The sequence below is a fragment of the Pangasianodon hypophthalmus genome, chromosome 21, assembly GCF_027358585.1.
Source record: "Pangasianodon hypophthalmus isolate fPanHyp1 chromosome 21, fPanHyp1.pri, whole genome shotgun sequence".
In the NCBI taxonomy this organism is placed as follows: domain Eukaryota; kingdom Metazoa; phylum Chordata; class Actinopteri; order Siluriformes; family Pangasiidae; genus Pangasianodon; species Pangasianodon hypophthalmus.
The window spans coordinates 14,878,713-14,900,152 of NC_069730.1; the positions used below are offsets into that span (position 1 = coordinate 14,878,713).

Here is a 21,440-nt window from a genome sequence, read left to right on the forward strand (position 1 = left end):
TCTATGTGACTATATACTTCCTTTTTAGAGATACTGACCCGTGTTACAGAGATCCCTGGTCTCCTCTACACATACGTACAGGAACACCCACACACAGTCACTGATTTTTTATTTTTTTTAATGAAAAAATTGGTTATTCTGTTGTTTGTCCTTTCATTAAACTTGTACTGTTTTCTTAGTTTATTAACACCTAGATTCTCTTAAAATGCTAAATGAAGATCGACTCTGATAGGCTGTGCAAATCTACAGTCTGGGGTGGAAAGATCACAACAAATCAACCCCTCCTTCATACCATTCTGTGTATTTTTCTTCTGACCATTGGTGGTGCTGTTGTTCCTGGTTCTATAAAAGTCCAGAATAACCAGCTTCAGGGCTTTTGTTAACAGTAAATAAGCTGATGTGGATTAAATGAACCTGATATGTTACGATGATGTTTATCTTTGTTAGAAAGAAAAAGAGCTAAGAGGGAGGGCTTAGCTGTGCTACCCCAGCACAGTGGTTGTGACAGGCATGCTTATTGTAACAGCTTTTCCACTAGGGGGCAGTAGTGTTATAGCCAGCATTTAAAGCTGTTTTTGTCTGCATTGCTTTTGCGGCACAGTGTAACCTGATCATGCCTGATTCATCATCTACTACAAATCTAACATGAGTTGAATCAGCTGGATTGCTTGCATGGAAAATATTTGACTCTCCCACAGCATGGCAGAGGATTTGAGCCAGAGTGAATACCCACAGAATATTATTGGTAGAACCAGCATGGATCCATCACATATAAAAACTGCTCTGTATTAGATTTACTCTGAATTACTATGAAATTGTATATGTGACAAGACTAGTAAGTTTTTTTTTTTTTTTTTTTTTTTTTTTTTAATGGAAGCCAACCCCATGCAGATTGTTCTAAAATACAGGGTTTAGAAACCATCTCATATCCATCACACAAGGCAGGGGCTACATATTACAGTATATAGTAACCTCCCATAACAGGAACAGAGATGTTCTCAGACTGAAAAAAAAAAAAAAAAAACGCCCACACAGCTTTTGAAATGAAATAAAATTGCAGACACTTTCAGTTCTAATATTTGAATAGAAGGCGACTTTCTGCAAATGACTGTTATACTAGTTTGTAAACTGTCATAGTACAGCACTGTTAAATTCTCAACTCTGATTGGTCAGAAGGTATTGTTTAATTTTCTTTAACAGCAGCTCTGACAATATTGCCAGCTATAATTATATATGATGAAGTTTATATTAATACACTCATTCTAGTATGGTATGGTTTCTATATTTACTGGGATTAGTATAGCAGATGATCTATATAATATCAACCTAATATTATATAGAGAAATAAAAAAAAAACATCATTTTTGATATAGTGAAGCCTTCTGTAGAGACATTTCTTTAACATTTTTGGAAGGAGTCTCCAGTGTCAGCGCTTTGTAACAGTTAGAGGTAAAATCTTCAGGTTTTACGCTACAGGAAGCTCTTAAGGACAATAGGGTATACTTTGGGGTATATTTTGTATTATTAAATTCTAGAAGAAAAAGTGAAACTGGTGAGGGATTGACTAAAGCTGATGAAAGCGATATCAGGAACTAACTTGTTTCACAACAATAAACGTAACTATAATGGTTAAAAAGTACAATGTATTCTTTATTAAGAAATTCAAATTGGTAATCCTTGGCAGATTGCCAAAGTATATGTGGAATGAAACAATTATTGGCATGCTGTTATTGGAAAATAATCACCTTCAGGGTGGTAACGGCCTTACCTGTCACAGATTATTTTCCCATAACAGCACCTTCTGAAGTGTTTTATTCCTTACCTCCTTAATTAACCATGGCAATTTTTAATACACACATGACCCACATACAGAGCCCTTTGGAAAAGAAGGAAGCCATTGTGTTAAAGATTACACCTTCAGTGTATGAAAACATTTTTTTTAATTCCTTTTGACTCTCACTTGTATTAACGTTCTCATACCATGAGCACTGCTCATTCTCTTTCAGCAGTAAAGCGTAACCAGTTACCATGAGCTACAGGTTTTACCACTACCCTTGACTGCATTGCTTTCTGAATAAATAGGTACATACTTTCATACAATGAAGTGAAGTGACTTGTGACCCATACTCGGAATTTATGCTCTGCATTTAACCCATCCAAGTACACACACACACACACACACACACACTTCAGGTTCACCTTCGGGTTACAAGTCCGAGCCTCTAGCCATTAGGCCACGACTGCCCCCAATGAAAGTTTTATGTTCATACTCAGCCATCCATTTTCATCCTGTCCTTTTACATGGAGTCCAAAATGTTTTCTCACTGATAATTCTTGCTAGGTCTACACTGGGTTTCAGCAGCAGCTAGTGAACATAGATTCTGGTGGGGTCGAGAGGCTACCACAGTTGACTTATGCTATAGGCTACTATATAGTGAATCTAGTGAAGGTATACAGTTGAGCGTCGACAGCACAAAACCAGTCATCCACAACCCTGAAACTATCCCCAAATATTTGGGCATTGGAAAGGGAGCTATTTTTTCTTCTTTTTCCCCTCAGCCTTTGCATGGAAAACAAGGTCACTGTGGTACATGTTCTTTCTTGTATGGACATTATCCACTCCATAATCTCCTCTCCCCATCTTTGCAATAAATCTTACAATAGAAATGATGCTGTGCATCATAGACAAACTGCCTGCACTTACACTTTGTTTGCAGAAAGATTTAATTTCCATTCTTTGCTCTAAATCAAGATCTTGGTGGCTGCAGAGTATTTTTTAAGTAGCCCAATTTGGCGTAAAAAATGCAACCATGTCATTAATTGTCCTGCCTGCTGCTCGTTCTCCAATTTGTGTTCCAATATATGACCACTAGGTGCAATAATAACTCAAGCTAAATGTGCAGTCACTGCCCCACGATTGCGCAATACCTAGAAAGACGATCGAATCATTGAACATCTGTCAAAAAAAGAACATCTTTAAGGGTCAGTCACTCAAAAGAAGTAGTTAGTATTTCAGTGGAATTGGAAGATTTATGAAGATTAACATTAGAACACTAACACTGTAGAAAAATAAAGTCAAGACCAAGATAGTACACGAGTAATTGATTTTTATTAATCTGCAGTAGTTAAAGACATAAAAACTTAAAAATACATATAGAAAAATATTTGATGTGTGCAATATTTTTAAGCCATACAATCAAAAGCTTTGGGAAAGTCAGTGTGCAGGCCACAGTATTAGACAGAACAACATTAAAACTCACCTGCTACAGACACTTGGCTTCATGCATCCACAAACACACAAATTCAGAGGCCTAATTAGAAATTAGTGGATAGAATTAAAACTTTATCCAGAGGATTCACTCACTTAAAAAATATACATATATATATAAACTGTGCCATGACCATACATTATGTAAATACAGCTTTGGGATCAGACAGATACAGACAGATCGGTACACATTAGAAATATTTGTATTCGTTTCAGCCAGTTCATCCATTATTTATCCAGCATTTCTGATCTGAAGGTCACACTAACGGATCTTTTTCACCAGTGTTTATTCGTTTGTATTTCATTTTCACTGTATCACTTGAAATGGTCAGGTTTAGGGGTTATCTTGGTCTTGGGTTTGGAGGTATTCTCACATTTTAATGAAAATCCCAAGGGCTTAGAAAAGAGATTACAAAATATACCAAAAACTGGTGTATTTTAGTACATATTAACTGAGAACTATAACTGAGAACTATAATGGGAATATCAGGGCTTGTGCAGGCAATAGAACAATATATATATTAAAAAAAAGAGATTATTCAAACATATTCAGTGATACTGCGCTGTTGCAAACTGTGTGAAAATGCAGGAATATGGTATGCATTTTGAATTTGTTCCACATTCAATTTAGTACACAAATAAAATAAAAGATGCTTTGCAGTAGGGAAGCTCTCCCCCGCATTGGGGCCTGCTCTATTTTAAGGCCTTTGGCTTTCAGCAGCTACACCAGAGGAACACAGTGAGGCTCTGTTTGTTGGAGAAAAAGGGAAAAAATCAACTCATGCTCAGTAAATATAGAGTGTATTAAAAATCTCGCAAACTAAGCAATGTTGCTGAAATGCACATCTCATAGTAGAGCTTGTTAGCATAAGTAATGTGCGTAATCTGAATCAGTGAATGTGAAACGACTTCGCACGGAGTCATATTTCTGTAGACGGAATACATCATTGTGCAGCATATAGATCAATTTGCGATGTGAATATATTGTATGTAAAAAAAAATTACAGTAATTTCATTATTAGTCATGTAAGAGTACAAAATGATACACAACTAATATTGAATACTTATTTTATACACGCAAACACTCATTTTTTGCACCATGGTTTTGCACAGGCTTAGAGAGCTACGACTTTGCTTAACAAGGTGAATGTCGTGTCCTAATCAGATGTGACTCCAATTTTTGACCCCAGTCTTGTGATTATGTGCTCTAATGCCCAACACGTGGTTCATATAAAAATGATGGCAATCACGTTCCAGGGAAAAGTTACTGGTATGAATTTTGTATCTAGGGCTAGATGAGATAGAGTTTACGTGCATAGACTGAGCACTGCCACGAAGGGGGAAAAAAAATCATATGCTATGAACATTAACAAATCCTAACCATGTGCCTTGGGCAGTTTTACAAGAGCTGAAGCTTTTTCTGCAGTGGGGATCTGTGCCAGACACACGTGAGATCTGTCATGAGGTCCACTCCCAAAGCATTCATACTAGAAATTTCTTGAACGCAACATCGCAGTACGTTACTAATCCAAATAAATTCTACTAGATTACACAAGATTACTGAAGACCAGTCTGTGCTGGCAGCAGTGAGGAAAAATGTTGCGTCCTTAAGCCTATTTTTCATCATCTTACTCAGTTATTTATTTTTTTTACACTTTTTAAAATTACATCTTTCCGTTATGAGATTATATGAACTCCTCTTGTCCCTAAATTCACATAAACAATACAAAAAAAAGCAGTAGGAAAAAGTTATAAGCTTGCAATATGCATTAGTTAGCTAGTGGTATTGGTGAAGTTAGATAATATCATATAATTTTTTTAAAAAAATGTAAAAATTAGTCACATTATGCAGTCCACCTTGTGAATGTGATGGGGATTTTTATATATAAGACACTACTGCCATTCACCAGGAGGGTCATAACTATAATCAACCACCACAGGATATACTTTCATTAAAAACGTCTTAAAACTATGTTTAAAAAAAAAAACGGCAACTTAGCGTTACTCGTCACAATGCAGTGGATGAGGAACACATCTGAACTCTATCTCACACATTTTCAGTGGCACGGCTTCTTGAAATTCAACGGACCGACCCACGACCTTCCCCCACTTCACTCCTGAACTGATTTCTAACTCTTCAAATCACATGAAGTCGTTGCATTTTGATACAATTTAATTCTATTCATTGGAATCAAAAATATCAATTGATTGTATTTTGATTTGAGGATCATGTGCTTTAGACCTAAAAAAATGATTTATGTAATCAGTATAAAGTATAAATACATCAGACTCTCTACAGAAAGGACAAAATATAGGGATACTATATGATGCCGTACACACACACACACACACACACACACACACACACACACACACACACACACACACACACACACACTCGCACAGGCATATAAAGGAGAGATTATCCACGTGTGGAGGCGAGTCTGTAGTCAGTGCCACTCAGCTTTAGTGGCTACAGTAGCTGCACTGATGCCTCTGGGATGCAGATGTGGGGGAATTAGTGAGCAGCATTGCAGCCTGTCCAGTGGTTATATATATTTATATACACTTTCTGGGTTTGGTGTGATGACAGTACACTGAAAGTCTCTCATACAGTCCCAGTAAAGCTGCAATGGTGATTCCTCTCTTGCTCGACTATCTGCAGGCTTGGTTTGTGCTCCGATTCGTCGGTCTCCGACATCTCGGGGTGCCGTTGGCGCGGAAGACGTTCCTTGAAAAAATCTGAGACGTATCGCACCTGTGGGACATTTCATGCCCATTTACTCAAAAATGCAATTTGAATAGAATACAATGTTTTTTTTGAAAAGTCACATCAAGTTGAAACTTACATTAAGAACGGCGATGAGCGCGCCCTGCAACAGACCCACAAGTACATCGCTCCAGTGATGTTTGTAATCAGACACCCGTGTGTATCCTACGTAAATCGCAAACGCAACCAAAAAGAACTGAATGGTGGGTCGGAGAAGACGGGCCCACTTGAACGCCATGCGTGCCTGCACATATAACTAGAGAGAGAGAGAAAGAAAATAAGGTAAGTGATTGGATAATACTAAACACTCATATCTTCCAAACATTTAAACTCATAGACCAAACATACTATGTATTAATAATACAATACAACCAGATATAGGTGCTAACATTTAATAAAACACCTAGCTATTGGGGAAATGGCCTCCAAAACCTGTGTATTTCTCCAGGAAATCAAAATCTAAATAACAGAATAACAGTATAAAAAAAATAGAAATAGGTTTTGGAAAGTATTACGTTTTAGGGAAAGCCCCCCATGTTGATGTTGCATAAAACTACCACCATTTCCGTGGTTAAAGAGAAACTCGGAGGACGTTTATGAGAAATCGTTTATGAGAAATGCAGCTTTAATCCTTCGTATCCAGTGGCTTGTGTGGGTGTGAAGAACTTTATAGTGTTACTATTAGCGTGTTTGTACAGGACAGGAATGCCTCTTGAACCGAAAGCGTTATCTCAGACACATCCCTGGCTCAGGCTAATATAATTTATGCATCACATTCTCTAGACAAATCATCAGTTACTGCTGCTGCGAACCAGTTTGTGACAAAGTCTTTAGGGGAAGCATTCTCGGACGGTTTTGCATAAAATAAACTTCAGTCTCTTGGGGAGTGAATGTTGCCAAGTATGGGGTTGTTAAACATGTGCATTCATTTTTTCCAAAAGTACATGAAATTCTGTCTGCATGAATAGCTGCAATGATGAATCAAAAGTGAGACAGCGTCCACTCACCGCCAAAAACAGCATGGCGTACATCCCAAAGGACGAGTGGCCAGAGTAAAAGGACAATCTGGAGCAGGGATAAAGAAAGTGAAATTGTTAGCACCATTTATCTAATTCATTTAGTCAAATGTATAAAATTTAACTATAACACTGAGGGCTTAAAAGAGAGCTTTACAAAAAGTACATTTTAAGCTCTTCACAGGAACAATTCTTATATATGCGTGACTGTAGCCTACAGAATGTACATAAATATAGAAGGTTGAGGAAAGCTCCTGAGTGTGTATTTATGGTAAAAATAGGGTTTCTGTAGAACAAACAAAAGAACCTTTCTGAGAAAGGTCAAATCCTATGATCACGCATAAAAGAAGAAACAGGAAGCTGGAACTACAGCTGACACCACAAAGAAACAAACACAGGAAGTGAGGTCAACAACAGAGTGACCTTCAGCCCTGGCCTTCCTGTCTCTCGGTGCAGTACCTGGATTCGGTGACGTTGTTTTTGTTTCCCGTGCAGTTAATGTCTAGCATGTAGCCCTTGCACTCGGTCGGCATGCACACGGCCATGAAGTTGGGCCGTGGGCGTCCGATTGTGAATTTGGCCATTTCTGTGAGAGACTGGCTCACACAGGCGCCGAACAGGAACGTGCCCACGACTTTATAGAGCGCTGCAGCGTACTGGTTAAAGTCCGAGTTTGAGTAAAGGCGCTTGCTGTAGACCAGGTAGGCTTCTCCTGTGGTAATCTGTACAAGAAGAGAAAAAAGAAAAAATATGCAGAAAAGATCGATAAGACAGTTAACGAAATACCTCGTGCTAACATGACTCAAAGCAAACGGGAGGCTAGATAGCATCAGTGCCTTGGAGGATTTCTATCTGGCCCTGGCAAACAGAACAAAAAAATATGTGGTTCTAGTGTAAGGACCCACCATTTAACCTGACATCTCACTGACATTCATTACAGTGCTAACATGTATACACCAATCAGCTGAAATGGTTTCAGGAACATTCCGAAGGGTGACAAATTAATAGAAAAAACCAACATAACATGTCTCAGAAAGGTGTTGAGCAACAACAAGCCATCCAAACAGCTTGTATTGGAGGGTTGTACACCATTCTTTCAAAAGGTATGCCCTCAACTGATGTTTTGATGATGGTGGTGCATGGCTTTGTCTAACACACCACTCCAAAATCTTCCATAGATGTTCAATTTGGTTGGGATCTGGTGAGGGTGAAGGCCACAGCATATGATTTACATTATTTTCATCCTCATCAAACCATTCAGTGAGCTCTTGTGATCTGTGGTCATCCTGGAAGAGACCACTCCCATCAGGAGAGAAATATTTCATCACAGGATAAAGGTGACTGTTCAGAAGAACTTTATGTTGATTTACAGTGAGTCTTCCTTTGAAGGGGACAAGTGGACACCAACAATGGCAGCAAAATGCCAAACAACGCCTCTATTGCTTCCTTTAATTTGTCACCCATCTGTAATTTCCAACTAAGTTTAGTACTGGTAATTTCTTGTAATATGACCACGAAGATGTCAGGTACAGACTCACAATGATGATGGAACAGGTGATGGTGACGGCAGCCATCATGCCGTGTGAGATGGTGTCGGACTTGTACGGGTAACGAATGCTCTCGTCGTCGCAGTACACGCCTCGCTGGTATGGCCGGAAGATTATGGTCATCAGCACGAATGGCATTGCCGCTGAACGACAGAGAAAAACAAAACAAGACAATGACTCAGAAAAGGGTTTTCTAACTGGGGTTTGTAGTGACATTACTAGGGACAGAAGACATATCAATGTTAAATTAAATTTGAAAAATACATGTTTTTACAAATTAAAATTTTAATCATAAAAACAAACAATAGTAACGATGTTAATATTTCACAAACTGAAAACTACCAGGTTTTGCCATTTATTACAAAAGGATTTACTTAATGTGATCCTACTAAGTCTCAAATAATTTAGGTTGAGGGATTTAGCTGACAGAAACGTTTGGGAGTACCTGACTTAGAAATTCACAGATAAGGATACAAGTCCTCTTGATTAACCTGTTGTAATCTAAACACCACTTTCACAGTGGCTCCAACTGGTATTTTAGACATTTAGACGTACAGTCCCCTCCAGAATTATTGGAACAGCAAGACCAACTCTTTTGTTTTTGCTATACACTAAAAACATTTGGGTTTGAGATCAAAAGATGAAAAGATGAGGCGTTAGATCAGAATTGCAGCGTTCATTTCCTGATATTTACATGTGTTGAATTAGAACATGACACCCATTTGTTCAAGTGATCAAAAATATTGGAACATGCAACTGACAGGGTGACTTTTGGTTTGATCCCTGAATGCCACCTATGAAGACTGCATTCATTGTTAAAAGGACAAACCAACATGAATACCAGAAAGCTGTCTATGGGAGAAAAGCAAGCCATTTTGAAGCTGAGAAAAGAGGGAAAATTGATCAGAGCCAATGCACAAGCATTAGGGAAAACCAATACAACAATTTGGAATGTCCTGAAAGAAAGAAACCACTGGTGAACTAAAAACCAGACATCAAACAGGTCAGACAAGGAAAACAGCAGCAGTTGATGACAAACATTGTGAGAGCTGTGTAGAAAAACCCCAAAACAACAGTCAGTGACATCACCAACAACCTCCATATGGCAGGGGTGAAGGTATCACAATCCACCGTTCGAAGAACACTTATAATATAAGGGCCATAGCACAAGATCAAACCACGCATCAGCAGTAAGAATCTGAAGGCCAGATTGGAATTCGCAAAGAAATACACAAAAGTTCTGGAACCAAGATTAACCTCTACCAAAGTCATGGCCAACGTGTGGAGAAAGTAAGGATCTGCTCATGATCCAAAACATATGAGCTCACTGGTCAAGCATGGAGAACATAGTGTCATGGCTTGGGCTTCCATGGCTGCTTCTGGAATGAGCTCACTAATCTTTACTGATGATGTAACTCATGATGGCAGCAGCAGAATAAATTCTGAAGTCTACAAAAACATTCTGTCTGCAAATTTACAGAGAAATGCATCCAGTCTAATTGGGAGGAACTTTCAGCAAGACAATGACTCAAAACTTGCTGCCAACACAACAAAGGACTTCATCAAGGGACAAAAGTGGAAGGTTTTAGACTGGCCAAGTCAATCACCAAACCGTAACCCAACTGAGCATGCACTTCACCTCCTGAAGAGGAGACTGAAGGGACGAACCCTCCAGAACACACGACAGCTGAAATAAGCTGCAGTACAAGCTGCAGTTTGGTGATATCATGGGTTGCCAGTTTGATGCAGTTATTGTAAGCAATGGATGTGCAACCAAATAGTAAGTGTTATTTACTTTAAGAACTATCTGTTCCAATACTTTTGATCATCAAATTGGATGGTCTTCCACCAAGGGTGCCATGTTCTAAGTTGTTAAACACATCTAGTTGTAAATATCAGGAAATGACTAAACGTCTACAAGAAAACTTAATTCATAATTTTTTCTATTCACTTAATACTGAACTCCTTTATTTCCTTTCCTTTGTTCACATTGTTGCTTCTGTACTTCTGTGATTTTTATGTTTCTTGTTCAAATGTGTTGATGATGATTGTGAATATATCTAGCTAAATTAGATTTTATTATAGACATTTGGACAATTGAATAAATCTGTCTGTGTCTAAAATAAATTAGTTTATGTCTAAAGAGCTACTACAATGTAGTTGGATCAGATTGATCAAAATGGCTTATACTTTTATCTGTGAATTTCTGTGAAAGTGTAAGTAGAAAGTAAGCAGAAATGATGTTAAGTTAAATCTAACTTAAACTGTAATAAGTTTGGAAATATGTGTTTTTATAGACAAAATGTTTTGGAGCTGCATTTTAACTGGTTTGTGTTGTGGAAGGTTCATGAATGAAAAGCTATAATAGCTTATAATAGCTGCAATATATAAATACGCTTGTAAATATCTGGATATTTGTGTAGTTGGATTATACTCATAAAATAAATCTTTACTGCAATCTTAAGGAGGTCCATAGATTCCATTTCCTGCACAGACACAAAATGTTTGACTAAAATAGAGTCTGTGCTTGACCAAAAGAGCAAATGTCACTACAACCGACATTAAAAACAGATAAATCCTCACTACTGCAGTCCACACTGGCTCTGATAACACACTCAATGTCCTTTATCTTCTGCATGTTTCTTAAATGGGTCCAACAGACAAACACAGCAGTCAGCATTTGCAAACTGTAAACACACCTACAGGTTCTGGTGTGTGTGTTTGTCCATGTCTGCAGTAATCTGTGCTTCCCAGTTAAGACCCTGGTAGATGTGTATCCATGCTGCTGGCTATGTCTAAAACAGATGTCTTATCTGCTTCTTCTGTAGCAAATCCTTTCCATGAAAAAGCTAAAAGATGCCGCTTAGGCTGGACACGGGAATATAAGAACATTTGCTTCATCCATCTGTGTATCTCGAAGCTGAGCATATGTGCTAGAGATCAAGAGCTTAAACATCAGAAACACTCCCAAAGGACTGCTCATTTCTGCAGACTGCACTCAGTGTGAAGCGTTGTACTTTTTATCTGTTTATAGTTATGTTCAATGTTGTAGTATATCTGGAAAACAGGTTAATTCCTGTTAGCGCTAATGTTAGAACAGCTATAAGAGTCGTTCCCTCACCAGCCTCTCTGTTTTCTCTATCTTGGAGATACTAAGACAAAGAAATGCAACTTGTCATGTTACAGAGAAACTGGAAACTGCAAAATCCTCAAAGAAAAGGACAACACAGAAAAACTTTCAGGTACAATTTTAATTCTGGCTGTTACAAAGTGCTGACCCTGGAGACTCCTTCCATAAATGTTAAATAAAATATATTTTAAAGCCGCTTCACCACATCAAAAATTACACACCCCCCCCCCCCCCCCCCCCCCCCCATCTTTTCTATGTGATGCATCTGCCATACAAGTCCCAGCTGTTACTATAGAAACGATAACGTAGTAGTACTAGAGCATTAATATGACATAAACTGTGAATAAGTTTGTAGTCGTGCTACTTTCAAAGCTCCTTATTATAGACAATAACTTCTCACCAAAGTCAAACGAGAATTCAAGAGCACTGTGGTATGATAAAGACTAATTCACTGCCTCTGTGGGGACATGATGGTGATTCATGCTTATTCTCCATGAATGATATCTTACCCTTGTCCTAAATTTGATTCCAACTGTGGTTCCAACTAAAGCTGAAGCATGTGATTACTTGTGCTTTTAGCAGCAAGTTTTTCCAGGGTCTAATCGTTTCAAAGCAACTGATGTGTGAGTGCGACTACAGGAGGTGGTACGTTCATCTCTTCCAAAAGATTTTTTTTGAAGGTTTACCCCCTCTGCTTAAAAAAATTTATATCATACCTTCCAATATATGGACTAGGCATGTAACCGCAAACAAATACTTTATTCTAAATGAATGCAGATTCAGATATGGACCACTAAAGAGATACAGGCACTAAATACAAAAAAAACCCTAATATACACAAAATAAGTTGTAAACAGTTAATCAAAAATATCCATATACGTACATATATATATCCATATATATACATATCCATATTATCTATTTCTTTACAGACAGCAACACTAACAAGAGCTTGGTCTACACACATGGGCCATGTAGCCTCCATTAAAGCACTTGCTCACCAAACACAAAGGCCTGGTGGATATTTAAAGCTTACAAAGCAAAGAGAGGGGCTCAGGAAATCTGGCTGCTCTCCAGAGTTCATAAACACCCACCATGGTAGTGGGAACTATGCTCAGTGGGCCGAGTGTGTGACGATAAACCTGTCTCGCTAAATGATGTCTGGAACAATGAACAAGTTTTAGGAGTTGTTACGGGAAATCGTTAAACTTCAAAAAGAATGGGGAGTCTGCACAACGATCTCAAGGGGGAGGGACACAAAGATGTAATGTGACTCATACAGACATGCAGACATTCAGTGAAGTCAGCGCATCGCATAAAATCATGCAGATACAGGTCAAGAGCTTGACATCTGAATGGGGTAAAATGTGATCTCAGTGACTTTGGCCATGGCATGGTTGGTGGTGCCAGACAGGCTGGAGTATTTCAGAAACTACTCGTCTGCTGGAATTTTCATGCACAACAGTCACTAGAACTATGCACAAACACAAAAAAAACATCCAGGCAGAAACACCCTGTTGATGAGAGAGGCCAGAGAAGAATGGCCAGACAGGTTCAGGTTGACAGGAAGAATATAGTAGCACAAATAACAACTCTTTACAAACGTGGTGAGCAGAAAAGCATGTCAGACTGCACACATATTTTCCAGTTGACAGCACATTCTGAAGAGTTTATTCCTCTGACACCACAGCAAATTACCAATATGAACAATTCTTTAAATTTAATATTGTAGAACGGCCATAAAACAACTTAGTTCCTGTTATCACTATCAGTGTTATCACTTTAGCTATATAACAGTTAATAACCTGACTGGAATCTTTTTTTTTCTCTTAATAAACAAGTGCAGCTTGCCGTGTTGCTGAGAACCGCAAAGTTATCCGTCTCGAAGACTTTTCCATGTTGGAAAAATTAAGGAACAGGTTTACCTCGGACAGCTATAAACTGTCATTCAACAGTCAGCCTCAACAGTCTCTCTTTTTTCCCCTCTGTCTTAAAGGTAATAATACCAAAAAAAAAAAAAAACACACAGCCTGTTAAGTTACTGAGAAACCAGAAAACACAAAGTTGGAAAACCTAAAGGAACAGCTTTACCTCTGACTGATACAAAGCACTGACACTGGAGACTCCTTCCAAAAATGCTCAACATCTCCTCACAGAAAACTTATCAGGAATTACTTTACAAAAATCATGTGGACGTGAATGAACTGTTACTGTTAATATCAAGAACGCATTGATATACTGTCAGAGCTACTGTTCTAGAAAATGAATCAACACCTTCTGACCATCAGATTAGAGAATTTAACAGCGCTAATTAAAAACTTTTGACTTCTCTATCAGCTTCCGAGCAAAATAAGTAACAAGATCTAGAAAGGTCAGCAAGTCGGTCTACTATCTTCACATCATGTGAATTCTGGACTTGCATAGAATACACATAATACTGCAGGTTAGCATACACACACACACACACACACACACACACACACACACACACACACACACACACACACACACACACACACGTCCAACAGTTTCTGAGGTTTCTGATCCAAGAGAAGCATTCCTCATTGATGCGAAACCCAGAAAGCAGAAACAGCCTTGTTATTGCAGAACTGAGAGATCCATCATGCATTAGCTGTGATATGAGTACAGCATACATACACAGGCTTGTACCTTCTTAACAAAATGACTGTCGAACTGCAGGCTTTCGCTTTGAATTTAGGGAGAGGAGGCAGTCATTTAAGATCTGGCACATGGCATGATCTAAGAGAGACAAACTGACGACACAAACTGCGTCGTGCTAATTAATCAGCGAGACTTAAGAGTTGGCTGAGTTAATGCCAGTTTAACAAAACCGGTTCCAGATGTGATTTTTTTTGTAAACACACTCCTCACTTTAATGACTAATACAGCTTTTTAAGCTAATGGTGTTGATCCAGAGGCTTTTAGGAGGACAGGATTTAAAGTCAGGATTAAACTGACGACTATTGAAATTTATGAGGCAGATCTGCATAATTTACTGCATCAAGTTCTCTCAAGCAGAATGCTTACCTCAGAAACATGGTTTTTTTTCATGTAGATTCTTGACCAATTAAGTAAACACTTTTTTTTTTTTTTTTTAAATCTCAGCCGACTTCAACATCCTTCATCACGGAGTCCAGAGACATCTGAGAAGGTGCACCTGGCTCATGAAGGAAAAAGCTGAACAGCCTGCTGCTCTTCAAAACCCTAATGCGTGATGTCATGCATGAAGGCCACAGTAGCTTCATTGTGCCATCAGGAAATGCGTGTCTATGCAGTGGCAGCGAGTTCGCGTCTCAGTCGCAGTCTCAGTCTCAGTCTAACCTTAGAGTAACAGACAAGCGAAAACTTAGGGATGTCTGGATAAAATTAGGTGCTTCTCTAATTCACATCCCTATATACTAGGTAAATGCTGACTGTAGCTCTTTCCTGGAATTATCCTTGGCCACTATTATGGTTTTATTTCAAAGCTACAGATGGTCACACCAAATTGCCTTTTCAACTAACCACAAAGGTGGAGAAATTAAACATTCCAAGATGCTGTATTCACTTTTCCACATGATTCATACAGAGGTAAATAGAGCAGAAAACGGAAATGACACCATCACTGATCTACTCTCAGACTTGCCAGTATTCTTCAGTGGTTTATTCAGCTCTCCGGTTTTTCCACTGGGGATGTCAGTAGTGCTTTCACAGCCATCCCTTAGGAAATCTGGAACAGGGGAACACTAATGCTTTTTTTTTTTTTTAAAAAAAAAACAAAAAACACTATTGCGGGAAATTTCGCCTCTGGATAGTATGGAAAAAGAATGCAATCAGTTATTTTGATCCAGGTTTGAATAGTGGGAGGTGGGAGATGATATCAAAGATGACGGATGTTTTAGTAAAAAGAGAACGGGTCATGTACCCGTGTAATAATAAACAAGTACAAACAGTTTGGCATTGCTAAGTAATTCATCAGGAAATCAGAAATAGTGTGTCTCTTTCATGGGAAACCTCCACTTCCTCCTTCAGACCTCTAAAGTTAAGTCAACTACAGTTTTCTAGCAACCTCTTATTTCTTATTTTGACCAGTCACCACCATTCTCCATGACCAATATCTCTCGTAGTTTTATAATTGTGTATTTCTTATATACAAAATAATATATATATATTTATGAATATTTCCTTAATATACCAATAGTGGCTTTTTAAATTTCAATTTTCTTCCCATTTCTCCCCTAGAGATGTTTGTTAATATGTTTCATTTATATAAATATAAAACTAGACATGTGTAAGTATTAATTTAGCCACTGTTCATCCAACCAGGCAGAAAGAAAAGAATTTTACTACAAATCCTAGACTGTGTCAGTGGACGCGATGGCTATTGCTTTAAAAATGTGCACCACGTAACAGTAAGAAAACAGTGTCACAAAAAACCGGTGTGATCGCTACTTACTAATGACCAGTTTTTCTATTCTTTTATCTTCTGTTGACTCACGAGGATAAGCCTTGTGAAATCACAGGTCAAAGTTCACCTATGTGAAGTGAAAGTAACCGCACGTAACCAGAAGCTGTGACCCGATAATCTGACAAAGCACAAAAGCCTAGTTTTCAGTTTTTAGCTTTCGTATTGCTGTAGCAAGGGGGTCAAAAACTGTAAATGCTATTTCATATCATCTGAGTATCAGTCATGAAGTTCATTAAATCTCTGTACCCTTTTTAAAGAAAGCATGAGCATGATTCTTTGTGAGTAATACAGAGGCTGGAATCAAAGTACACTTAAACCAAGATCTCCTTCAAATCACAGGATGATCTACATGAAATGTAGCAGAGATATTATTATATAAAGTAATACGGTGACGATTAAAGGAAAAGTCCATCCACACATTAAATATATTCATATTATGTTAGTACCTTACGTTCCGCCGCGCCTACTTCGCTCTAAGGATGCAGGCTGTCTATCAGTACCACGCATTGCCAAAACCACGGCAGGGGGCAGAGCTTTCTCTTACCAAGCCCCAAAATTATGGAATAGCCTCCCAGTTAATGTACGTGAAGCAGACACGGTCTCAGTGTTTAAGTCGAGGTTGAAGACTTATTTATTTAACCTAGCATTTAGCGACTAGTGTTTTTATCAAAGGAGTAGATCTGGGGGACTCGTGGATGTTGAGTTTTATCTCCACACGGTGACTGTGCATGTACCTAACCACTTTCCTTCTCCTTCTGCCGAGCTACACTCCTGAGCTGCCGGTGATCCAGACCTCCCCCCCCCTTCACTCTGGACCTGTCCACCGGCAATGCTTCATACTGCCACGAAAACGCTTCAGCTGTTTTCCATGGACTACACCAACACACATTGTACTCACACACACGCACACTACAGTGTAAACCCATATGAGGATGGGTTCTCTGTTGAGCCTGGTTCCTCTCAAGGTTTCTTCCTATCACCATCTCAGGGAGTTTTTCCTTGCCACCGTCGCCCTGCTTGCTCATCAGAGACGGCACACACACACACACACTTCACTTTACTTTTGTTTGTGTAAAGCTGCTTTGAGACAATGACCTTTGTAAAAAGCGCTATACAAATAAAAATGAATTGAATTGAATTGAATTGAATTGAATATTGAAATATTTGTGATGTGTTTATCAATTCTGGTGCTAACTTGTTGCTGTGAGACATTAGCGGTTGTGTTGATTTCACAGGGTGACATGACTAGTGCAGTTACAATGGTGTTGAATAGGAGAACGAATTTCTCTGATCTCAAACAAAAGTAATACCTGTCAGGTTTTGCTGTTAGCTCCTAAAAACAAAAGAGCAAGAGCTTATCTTCTCTTCTCAGGTTGTCTTTTCCTGCAAAGTTCAATCTCATATTAATAAAAAATCCAATGTAGAGGCAATATTTTGGACTCAAAGTTCCAGAACGCAGTGCAGCTACACAACGCAGTTGCAATGAGTTTCGGAAAAGACTCTGCTCAGCTAGTTAGTGATCTACGAGATGATGAGCACAAATGATGGGGTTTGAGCAGAGTGTACCAATGAGGAGGTGAAAGAGCTGGACAGACTACAGGACTAAAGCACTGCTGCATCACTCTCATTAGGTAGAGATGAATTCCTACTGGCACCTCTATCAACGGGTAGTCGAATGGTTTAGACCAAACAACATTTAAGCTTAGAAAGTCAACTCAGAATTTCATTACAAAATAAATCTTGGAAGATCACATTCATAAAGAAGACTAATATCCAAGTTAAACATTGTTTATCAAGATTACTGCCTCGTTGTTCCCAAAAATAGGTTTAAGCTTTATTATTTTGTGGTTTTTCATAAAATAAAGACTGATGTATATACATTATAATGTCAAAGTCTGCACAATTACAATTATCCTTAGTGAACTAAAGGGTGTCCCAAAAGTCTCCATACATAGGGAAAATGCACACTTTTTAGCAAAATGTCTTCCAAAACTTTTCATACTTAGTTCATATTATATACATTTTTTCCACATAGCCTTTAAGAAAGACTTTGACAAAAGAAGAACGTATTGAAATCATTCTCATGGCTGGATCGGGAAGCTGTCGCAAGGTTGCGATGGACTTTACCAGGAAACATGGCAAGCGCATTACATACGACACTGTTGCCAATCTTATTAACCGATTCAATACTGGCGTTATTGAATAGCTGGCATTTGAGTAGTAACCAGGAATTGTTGTGGACCAACTGAGAAGTGGACGTCCATGAACATCCACTGACGAAGGCACAACCAACGTAGTGCTGGCACACATAGTCCCGTCTGTATGGAGACGTCTGGGACACCCTGTAGTGATAAGCCAGAGTTTGTAGTGTACACTGACTAATGCTTCTGGCTCGGCAATGCCTAATTATAGCCAAACTGAAAAAGCTCTACTATCTTTCACCATCTCCTTTCTCTAAACACCCACACAGCAGATGGAACGCAGGCCATGGCTCTATGTTATTATTGTGTCGAGTGATAGGGAGCGGGGCCAGTGACCTCTTGGTGTCCATTTGAGCAAAGATATGAGCTGATGGAATAAAAACACCCATTGTGTCCTAGGCCACATGTAGTTTCATCTGTGATGAAGTTTCAAGTGGAATGCCTTTGAAAAAATAAACAGGCAAGAACTCACAATTGGATGTGCCGCACTTCCTCATGGCCTCTGACTCTGAGCTGCTTTCCCATGGCCCAAAAAGTAGAAGTGAGGAATTATTCATGCTATCTGTCATTCCAAACCCTGACACTGCCAAAATACACACAATATCACAAGCATATCAGTATGTAACAACTGCCAGAGAGATTCCCCCAAAATGGCCCACTGCTGAGGTATCAAAGTCCACAAGGCAACTGTGTTTGTCTTTAACTCCACAGCTTAAAGACAACGACTTTCATAAACACAGCTTGGTCTAAACTTCTCAAGTCCAAGTCTCAGTACAGCGTCATTTCAAACTGTAAAAAAAGTGTTAAACACAGTGCTGCCCCTGGAAAGCCCCCTTTCCCAGGCCCTTTCAGAGATAAACTCAGTGGTCCATTATAATCTTTCAACAGGATTCTCCACCAGTCAAGTTTTTCCAGATATGAACCGAGATAGGAAGGAAGGAAAGACGATGAAGATGAGGGCAGGAACAAAAGATCAGTGCCAGTGTGGCATACCAAACTTTCTCTTCAAACTTCCACACAAAGCTAAAGCCCTGTCAGTAGAGTTTCAATTTTTTTAAGCAAGTGATTTTGGATTTTTTTGATTTTTTAGTAGTAATGTTGAAAAATTATGGCACTAAACATTGTATTTTGTGTTGATGTAATTAATAAAACAGTATTTATAGATAGAATTTATTTAAGGTTCTGTTATCAACACCCCTCTTGCATTTTCAGGCTAGAAAAACTACAGAAATCCCAGATCTTAAAGTTCCCTGTACAACGTGTATTTTAGTGGGAAATACAGATACTGAAAATTCTTCTACTGATCCAAGCCTCTAAACTGGAAACTGTATGAGTTTCACACAAGAATGTAAAACTCAGCCTCCTGTTTCTTTACTTCTCACCATTCTGCTGCTTGTAGGAACAGACGCTATCCTTCTTCTGCAACGTTTTTCACTGGCTGCTACGAACCAACTCAAGAATGGACAAGCCAAAGAAAGCAGCCAGGAGGTCCGATTGCAAAATGTAGCCCTCGCAGATGTTGTAATTCAAATGGTCTTAAACAACGTCTTCATAAAATTTCATGTGATTTTACGTATTATGTCCTTTTTGGTGCGCTGTTTTTCAGGGACTGTTCTGCGTGGGTGGAAAACCCCTTTTCACACATTCAGTTTAATCATTAAGTTGACACAAGCTAGGCTTAAGCTCAGGTCGATTAATTCAGAGAATTTCCGGGATGATCGCGTGACTGACACGTTAAGTGACACCCTGTAATAGGCTGGAAAGACAGAGGACTTTAAATAACCATTATTATTTATACATGAGTGCTAGGCTTGCGCAATAACAATGTCATCGTCTCATATGATCCTACACTGCCATGACATCCAGTGACGTTTACTCTTATATTACATTACCAGGCCCGACAACCTTTACGCATTTTGCGTAGGAACTCCACGAGTTATCGCTCAAAAATTCACCAAAATAACAGTCTTTTCCTCCTCAGGAAACGATGAGCCAATCAACATATTAATCTGGAATGATTTGTGCAGATGTTTTGAGTTCTCCAATATTAACTGATACCACCTGCAAGCTCCGCCCACTTCACCCCATCTCACTTGATCTCGACTAGGCTCACATGACACCCATCATTTCTTTGAAGGTAAACAGAGAATATTGGAAATAAAATCTATCAATGTTTGTTTGACGTAGCTAATATTTAGTTATATTTATTAGGGATGGCACTGAAAAAAAATTCAAAACGATGAAAATTTCTACCTAAAAAGGTCGAAATTTGATGCCTACTATGAAGTCAAATCGAATACTTTACAAATAATGTTAATATTGATGATAATTAGAAAGACTTAAATATGCTGTTTCTTTTCTGCTCTCCTGTGCCATTCAGCACTCAGACACGTTCAAACACTGTGAACATGTGGACATTAGACAACTGATTCTGTAAAACAATTATATCAAAAATGTTATTGTTATGGATTTTCTTTCCAATGTTTCCTGTACATTACTATAGAAAGCCCTAAATATCCGCCACCCAGCTGAGTTTTCGCGAATGCCACTGCCAGCAAGCATTTCCTGACTACCCAGCTGATATTATCAATATTACGTCCTCCTGTACTCAAACTTAAACCTGATATGGTGGAAATTCTTGTTTTCTTGTCTTCTTTAGGCTATCAGTTCCAAAACCAAAATTGTGTTTTTTTTTAATGAAAAATTGCACGCAGAGAAAAATCAAACTAATCAAAAACAACTGAAAAATCAAATGAACAAATCTACAGAAGGCTCAGTGAAAATGGCATGATTAGAGAGAGGATTCTAATAAGCTTTTAAAACAATGTTGATGGAAAAAATAACCCCTTTAAAATGCAATACACAGTAACACATTACAAATGACACTGTTTATTTGTGCCTCAAATAATGCATTTATGTCTGTAATAATAAAACTTTTATAGCAATTCTATGTAAAGTGTACAGTCTGGGTTAATGATGAAAATATAAACAAAAATTTTAAGAGACAACTGATTTATTTATTCTAAATCTCCACTAAGTC

The 21,440-nt window shown here is 38.5% G+C and overlaps 1 protein-coding gene across 1 annotated transcript in view; it reads right to left on the bottom strand.

Moving 5' to 3' along the window:
• Positions 1-3,090: 3,090 nt before the first annotated feature.
• Positions 3,091-21,440, bottom strand: part of plpp2a (phospholipid phosphatase 2a) — a 33,999-nt gene continuing 15,649 nt past the window's right edge. Inside the window, exons 2-6 of the mRNA XM_034314771.2 lie at positions 8,593-8,744; positions 7,514-7,776; positions 7,046-7,103; positions 6,118-6,294; positions 3,091-6,026 (exon numbers count right to left, since the gene is read on the bottom strand). Of these exons, the coding sequence (XP_034170662.1) occupies positions 5,877-6,026; positions 6,118-6,294; positions 7,046-7,103; positions 7,514-7,776; positions 8,593-8,744 (800 nt within the window). The 3' untranslated portion in view covers positions 3,091-5,876. The remainder of the gene's footprint in view (positions 6,027-6,117; positions 6,295-7,045; positions 7,104-7,513; positions 7,777-8,592; positions 8,745-21,440) is intronic.